Here is a 7834-nt window from a genome sequence, read left to right on the forward strand (position 1 = left end):
CTTCTTCCTTATAGGAGCTAGAGGTGCTCCAATACTCCTCCCTAGTCCCCACTAAGGGATTTATTAGTTAACGTGGCGATATAGACAGTATTAGACAAGGAGACGACGGGCAAGGGAGAAGATAGGAAGGACGGAGAAACCTCTAGTAGGTATCAGTCGAGCAACATTAACGGCTGGTTTTCGTTACCTAAAGATTGCGTCATATAACGACATTTAGAAATATAAATATATACCCCGTCCCGTACTCCACCACTACTAAATATTCTAAATTTTGCACTCGGAGCTGCTTATAATAGGCATTCCTAGAATATCTGCCGGTTTAAAGCTCTATAATTAAACGTTATTAACGGTTTATATAGGGGTCGTCGATTAAGCTCCCGGGACACAATTTTTAAAGTTTAACACCACACCATTATTACGACCTTCTTGCAGTGGCCAAGCCACCCCTAATCTCCTCCCCTCCCTCTCTCCCCCCCTCTTATTGCTCGGCGCTAAGCTATTGCATTATCGCCAAGCCATTACGTCGTCGTACATCCGAACTAGTGGGCAACGATGTAGTTAATCAATCATATTAGGCGTCGCTACTATAGCCGCACCGCCTCTACCCGTTGGGGGGAGGGGTCTCAGCATACCGTTATGTCTCTTCTTACATGCGTATTTAATTAAGTTGGGGTAGTAGACTTTAATTCCAGCTATGCGGCGATTTATTTATTAGGCATTAAAAATATTTAGTATATAAAGCTTTAAATTGGAATCACAATCTACTATATCAGATCCTACGTAAAGGGCTCTATATTAAAGCTCTGTAGTCTAAATATATACTAGATTCGTAACTAATATAACCTTTAAGCTTAGTTTAAGTAGGGCGCCTTAGTCTTACTACTACTTCTAAATTAAGCAAAAGCTCTATATAGGGGGGTCCCAGGGGGTCTCCCCCTGAAAAACCTCATCTCTATATATATTAATTAAAGTCTATATAATAAAGCTCTAAATTACAAACTCGGGTCAAAATTTTAGTTGGGGGGCCAACTATCCGCATGTTTTTTGTGGGTCCGTCAGGGGCCATTCGTCTAAACCCTATTAAGATAATACTTTTCCACCAGCAATACCGCCCTTTACCATTTCGTATACGCGCGAGGCACGCGTACCGTGTTCCTTTGCCTCCAGACATACCTCCAGATCCAGCTCAGCTATGCCTCCAGCAACACCCTCAGCACTAGTAGCACCTAGGTGACGCCAGGCCTGGGACTCTATTACGGTGGAGCAGTTACAAGAGCTGATAGATTCTATACAGCAGCGCTGCCAGGATGTAGTTAATGCGCAAGGCGGGTATACGAAATGGTAAAGGGCGGTATTGCTGGTGGAAAAGTATTATCTTAATAGGGTTTAGACGAATAACCCCTGGCGGACCAACAAAAATGAAAACTTTGGCCGGATACCATAGTACGTATAACGTAACAGCCACCCGAACGAGCCACCCCAAAATACACCAAAACGTACTGTAAGGCATATTGCCAGGGTGTACGGTAGGGAGCAGGCAAGCCGAGCATGAGTCACAAGGAGAGTCGATGGAAGAGGACGATATGGTAATGAGGGTAGGCAATAGCCTAAGTACAGAGACGAACCGATGAGGAGGACAAGAGGGCTGTAAGCCCAAGGGAGCTTATAAGGAAGTGCCAAGGGCTAGCCTTGGCAGCCGCCAAAAGATCCCTTACACGTACCGACTTTAACCTTTTATAACTCCATCCCTATCAAGGATATTTAAATAAAAATTTAAACGTAGCTATCTATATATAAAAGCCTTTTATTTATATAATTTTTTAAAATTAATTTTATATATTTAAGTTAATATAGTAATTTTTGAAATATTAATTTTAGTTTTGATATTAATTAAATTTTATAATATATTTTAACTATATATACTTTAAAAAGTTTATATTTAAAATTCTAGCTAAATAGCTATAGTAGTAGTAGAGTTATAAAAGATTAAAGTTAGTAGATTTTAGGGGGTGTTCGGTTGCAATCTGGAGCTTTTTCAATCTGACGTTGATCCGTGCTTTCACCGGCGTCAATTAGTAGATAATTAGTGGCGCTTAATCTGGTGGTTGTACTCAATCTAAAATAAAGCCGACTGTTCGGTTGATCACTCTAATAAAAAGGCCTTGGATGAGGATTAAAATTAGCGATGTCTCCTGCCCGGTTGGATCTGAATGGCAACAGTAAGAATTAAGAAGAGGACATCGTATAGGGCCTGCTGGTGCATTAGTGGGCAATCGGACGCACGAGCAGAGCTCCAGATTCGACTTGACGATTGATCTGGAGAAAAAAGCTCCAGATTGATCTGACGCCAAGAGCTCAAGTTAAACTACTATATACGGTAAAGCGTGCGAATTTAACGCGGTTACCGATCTGGAGGAGCTCCAGACCAGAAAGTCGCCAGATTGACTGAACAGACACCTCCAGATCAACTCGGTTCTGAAGCCTCCAGATTCAATCTAGAGCTGCAACCGAACACCCTCTTAGTCGGTGGCTCATTTGTAGCTGGGCTGGCACGTTCGGCCCCCATACTTAAGCGAGCAGGCCTAATCATGAGCGTCTGGTGTTGCTTTTCCTTCGGAGAGCTCCCCTGCACCCACACCACACCTAACGAGACCGCTGTAGATGGCGTGCTGTTACTGTCCCGCCTGTCTGCTGAAAGACCAAAGCCCTGGATAGGCCGGAAGAGGACTCATCATCTGGCGGTATGCAGGTGGGAATTGTGTTCACCAACTGGTTGCGTGATCGCTCACAGCCGCCGCCTTTATGCACGTCCAGGCTATGCGAGCTCAATCCCACCGGTCAAGATCCTCATCAGGCTGGAGGGAGTCCCTTCGATCGACGATGTACTCTGCTTCAATGATCGAGAGTAGAGCGAGGCCTGTTTCAATGCCTATTTTGATCCTCTTCCTCTCCTACTAAGTATCACTTGATTTGAAATTATCGCTTACACACATGGATCCTCTCACGATTTCCACAAGCGTTATCACTTTACTACAGGCAACTACGGCCATAATCTCAGTGTGTTACAACTTTAGAGCAGCATTAAAGAATGCGCCTTGGTCTTTAACAAGTATAATCGAGGAGTTGAAATGTTTGCGCAGTATCCTAGAGAGTCTGGAGGAGCTTGCCCAAGGTCTAGACAAGCCATCAGGATTGGGAAAACGGCCAGTATTTGAGTCGCTTTCAGACCCGGATAACGGCCCGCTTGTAATCTGTCTGCGAGAATTAAGCATCTTGGATAAGAAAATGAAATCCTCAGGCTACGCAGGAACCGCTGGATTGAGGAGAAAAGCAGCTCTCCAAGCTTTAGGTTGGCAGCTGAAGGATAGAGATGCAAAGGAATGTCTGGAACGTATTGAAAGGTGTAAGACTACGTTGAGCCTTGCTCTTACTGCAGATGAAGCGTAGGTTGGCTCTTTCCCCTAAACGGTGACATTATCTATTTCGGTCTGAGATCACTGACTTTATAAAGCACGCTGCTTGTAAATATCCAGGACTTAACTACGTCTCTCCAAGCTACAGCTCAGAACATCGACTACAAAATAACAATTCTGGCGGACGACGTTCGATCTAGGGACTTCGGTAATCCTCCATACTTTAAGCTGAGGTTCATAAACATTGCTAATTCTCGTAGATGGAGAACATAGGGCCATGATGCAATGGCTTTCACCCGTGGATCCATGCGAGAACCACGAAGCAGCTATTTCAGCGCATCAGGAAGGGACTGGTACCTGGATCCTTGAGTCCAAGGAGTTCACAGAATGGTATCAAGCCAAGAGCTTATTTCTTTGGGTCAGTGGATTTCGTAAGTCTCTCTGTCATGTAGAATAAGAAAGCTCAAAGGCTAACCGGATACCATCCGCAGCTGGGGCTGGAAAGACAATACTTCTGTATGATATCTCTCAGCTCGTCTGACATGCATTCTAATTATGATAGCTCTCGTGTCGTTGCACACCTCACACGATATCGGGAGGATACTTTCGATGATGTTGGAATCGCATACTTTTACTGCGACTTCACTCGGAGCGAATTTAAAAACGCGAGAAACATAATCGGATCGCTAGTAGCGCAACTGTGCTCGCAATTCCAGTGTCCAGAAGAACTGATACTCGCCTTCAAGGACAGTCTCAGTCCTGGCCAAAGACGGCGCCCAAGCTGGGAGCTCCTGAAGCAGACGCTATCATGGTTTTCCAAAGATCAGAAGATTCTGATTCTCGTTGACGCTCTTGATGAATGCGAACAACGGGAAGAAGTTCTCAACTTTCTCTCCAAGCTTCGAGAAGACAGTGGGAAAATCAGTATGCTTGTTACTAGTCGCGAGGAAGCCGATATCGAGGGTGCATTCCAGTCGTTTTCGAGGCTACGAATAGAAAAGCGTCGTCCTGAAGTGGATAGAGATATTAAATCGTACATCGACCAACGTCTTGAGGTCGATGCCGGTTTGAAAGGACTCCCCCCGTCTGTGAAAGCTGACATCAGACTCTCTCTTAACGGAAAATGCGCTGGAATGTATGTTGCCTTGGTATTCACCCAAGTCATAGCTGACTTTGTAGGTTTCGCTGGGCCCAATGCCAGCTTGACGCACTTTCTCAGCTCCGCACAATAAGAGCGATCCGCACGAACCTAAATCAGCTCCCGAAAGGCCTGAACGAAACTTACGCAAATATCCTGAAAAGAACTAGCAAAGACGATGTCGAGCTACTCCGCAGAATTCTACTCTGGGTTACATTTGCAGTTCTTCCACTGACGACTGAAGAGCTTCACGAAGCCGTAGCAATCGAAGCTGGCATAGGTAGCCTTGACGAAATTGAAGAATCTCGGCTCAGTAATCCTAAGCATATTCTGAGTCTCGGTGGCAGTCTTCTCAGTGTCTCTGAAGAAGGTCACGTCAGGTTAGCGCATTTGTCGGTAAAGAATTATCTGCTCTCCGCAGATATCAACACGACCCCTGAAGTATCCAAATTCAGTATGAGTCTAAAGGAAGCAAACCAAGAACTGGCTATCAATTGTCTCACATACCTTTCTTTGGATAGCTTAGCTAGCGGTCCGTCTGTGACATTAGACGACTGGGAAGACCGTCTAGCGCGTCACCCACTTCTCAGACACGCAGCGAAAGGATTGGCATACCTTCGGGCAGCGAGCTTAACACCCAGGCTGAAAGACCTTGTTTCCAATTTCTTCGCTGCAAACTCTCGAAAGACCTTTATGTCGTGGATCCAGGTTTTGAACTCCGACGGGATCTTCACATGGAACGATTACCCGCGACACGCTACACGACTGTATTACGCAGCTTCATTCGGCCTGGGTGATATTGTCGATGGTTTGATCAAAAGTGGAGTCGACCTCGATGTTCCAGGAAGCCGATTTGGCGGCACTGCTCTGCATGGCGCAACGTTGCGGGAACATATTCCTGTTATGAAAGCCCTCCTCAAAGCGGGTGCTAGTCCCTCTCGAGCGGACTTCAATCTCGTTACTCCACTTCACACTGCTGTTGTATACGGCAACGTCAAGGTGATTAAGTTGCTTTTGGAGTTCGGAGCATCGAAAAGTGCGGCTGACAGTCTTGGTGAAACGCCATATGATTGGGCAGGACAGACAGTGTCTCAGAAATTGCTCCAAGGGAAATAATTGCTTAGATAAGGAAATAAAAGACTTTAAAAGACTATATATTATTGTTTATTTATTGCTTAACGTCTAATACAGATCCTATCTTGGCCTACATAAACTACTCCGTATATGGTGTGAGGTGACAGGCTCCGCACCACCCAGCTACGGCACAAAACCCAAAAGGTAAGCGAGTGACTGGCCAGGCACGGCTGTGCGGAACAAGGTGACTTCGTCACCTGACATATAGGGGAAAAGTAATATTAATAGGAAAAAACCCTAAGTATATTGGGGGGAGAAAAGCCCTATAAGCCACCTTAATAGGGTAAAACTCTATTAACTATTTCTATACGTAGCTATGGCCCCCTACAGCTACTTAAGCTACGTCTTTAACCTTTATTAGATATTAAGTCTCCTTAGTAACTATTATATTCTTATAGCTTATAGCTTAAACTAGGGTTTACTACGTCCTAATCTAGCTAGGTCTTACTACTTATTAATTAATTACCGTATACTATAGTTTCCTATATCTTAACCATTTCCTTATACTACTTTTTATAAATTACTATATACCCTATCCCCCTAAGGCCTATTAAAGGCGTAGGGATATTTATCTATAACTAGCTTTATAATACTAAAGGGTAAGCGGAATATATATATATATATATATATATATATTAGGTATCTTTTATACTTAAGCCCTAGTTATTAGGCCCTTCCTAAGGTAACTAGTTATAGAGAGGAGGTAAGGTAAACTATAGGGTTATTATCTAGGCCACTAAGTAGTATATAGTATAGACGGCGAGTAACTATGTATTTCGCGGGCGATTGCCCTAAGGGTTAAGAAGGGGTGCATTTATATTTATTTATCGCTTACTTATTAATTATAAGGTATTATTAATCTTTGGTTTAAAGTTTAGGGACGCATTAAATCTATTTTATATCTATAAGGAGTATATAGGTAGGCTTAAAATAGGGTATATATCGGCAAAATACAGTCCCTTATTAATGGTCTCAATAGTTAATAGTTAACGCAATTGGCACGTCGTTAAGGGCATTTGGCAACTCAACCGACTAGCCTATATTATGTTTTTTTAAACACGTGGCTTACGCGTAGGCTGCGCGCAATCTACGCAATTAGTGATTTTATTATTTTACCTTTTACTTATAAAAATATTAAAAGTCCTTTAAGTTCTATATATTATAGTAAATTATAATATTATATAATATAATACATATATAATAAGACTTCCCTTAGGTAAACTTTTATAAAATAAATTATTACCTAATTGTTTTTTAATAGCATTGTTATAGGGCTTATATCATAGTGCTGTAATAAAGTAGATTAAATAACTACGTTATGGTATAAAGAGGGGAAGAAGGTAGAAAGGGGGTATTTTATATAAATAGTAGGGCCGGCCGCTAAGTCACTAGTAGTAGGCTAGCTAATAGTAGGAAATAGTATAAGATAGTATAAAATAGTATACATTAGGTCAGTGCTATAATAGTACTCCTCTCCCCTAAATAGTTTAGTCCCTAAACTAAATAGATAATTTAAAAATAGGCAGTATATAGGGTTGCCTATTTTTTACCGTAAAGATATTAGTTCCGCTTACCGCCCTTAACTAAGCTAATAGCGATTTTCTATACCGGGTATAGAAAATCCTAATTAGTTAGTTTAGTAAGTAAGGTCGGCAGAACTCTATACCACCACCTAAATTAATTCGCGTGGCGTTTCTTAGCAAGAATTTAGCTAATTAGATAACTTTAACTGCTAATTAAAGTTCTATAACATCTTAACCACTACAAATTTTAATACGGTGGTTAGCCGTAACCTTAGCGTAACTTTTCCTTATCTTATACCTAGTCTAGGGGTCCTAGCTTCTTAGGGCATTGCTTATAAAAGTGCTATATAGCTTATTTATAACCCTTTAGGTCTTCCTCTAGCTGCTAGGTTATATCCTTATAATATTTCCATTTAATCTTATAAGTTAGGCCCTAGGGGTCTTCGTTATATATATTAAGGATTTTCTTAAACTCCTATTTGTCTTTTATATTGCCGTTATTATCTCTTTTTGCTATTCGTCCTTATATATTACGGCGCTCTATAGTATTAATATTTACTTAGCTAAAGATCTCTTTAGCAGCCTAGAGGCGGACCTTAGATATATAAAAGGATTTATTTACTTAG

At 41.9% G+C, this 7834-nt stretch overlaps 1 protein-coding gene across 1 annotated transcript; it reads left to right on the forward strand.

Annotated features, from left to right (window-relative positions):
* Nucleotides 1-2849: 2849 nt before the first annotated feature.
* Nucleotides 2850-5690, forward strand: K441DRAFT_661759 (uncharacterized protein). Its single transcript, XM_067648924.1, has 6 exons — nucleotides 2850-3443; nucleotides 3512-3621; nucleotides 3674-3844; nucleotides 3905-3929; nucleotides 3976-4548; nucleotides 4593-5690. The coding sequence occupies exons 1-6, from the start codon at nucleotides 2992-2994 to the stop codon at nucleotides 5665-5667; spliced, it is 2406 nt and encodes an 801-aa protein (XP_067502915.1). The 5' UTR covers nucleotides 2850-2991; the 3' UTR covers nucleotides 5668-5690.
* The last annotated feature ends 2144 nt before the right edge of the window (nucleotides 5691-7834 follow it).

Source organism: Cenococcum geophilum, assembly GCF_001692895.1.
Source record: "Cenococcum geophilum 1.58 unplaced genomic scaffold K441scaffold_27, whole genome shotgun sequence".
In the NCBI taxonomy this organism is placed as follows: Eukaryota; Fungi; Ascomycota; class Dothideomycetes; order Gloniales; family Gloniaceae; genus Cenococcum; species Cenococcum geophilum.

Coding starts and splice junctions, on each gene's coding strand:
- K441DRAFT_661759 (XM_067648924.1), top strand. CDS start 2,992: ATGGATCCTCTCACGATTTCCACAAGCGTTATCACTTTACTACAGGCA. Junction 3,444..3,511: donor GCTCTTACTGCAGATGAAGC/GTAGGTTGGCTC, acceptor GACTTTATAAAG/CACGCTGCTTGTAAATATCC. Junction 3,845..3,904: donor TCTTTGGGTCAGTGGATTTC/GTAAGTCTCTCT, acceptor TACCATCCGCAG/CTGGGGCTGGAAAGACAATA.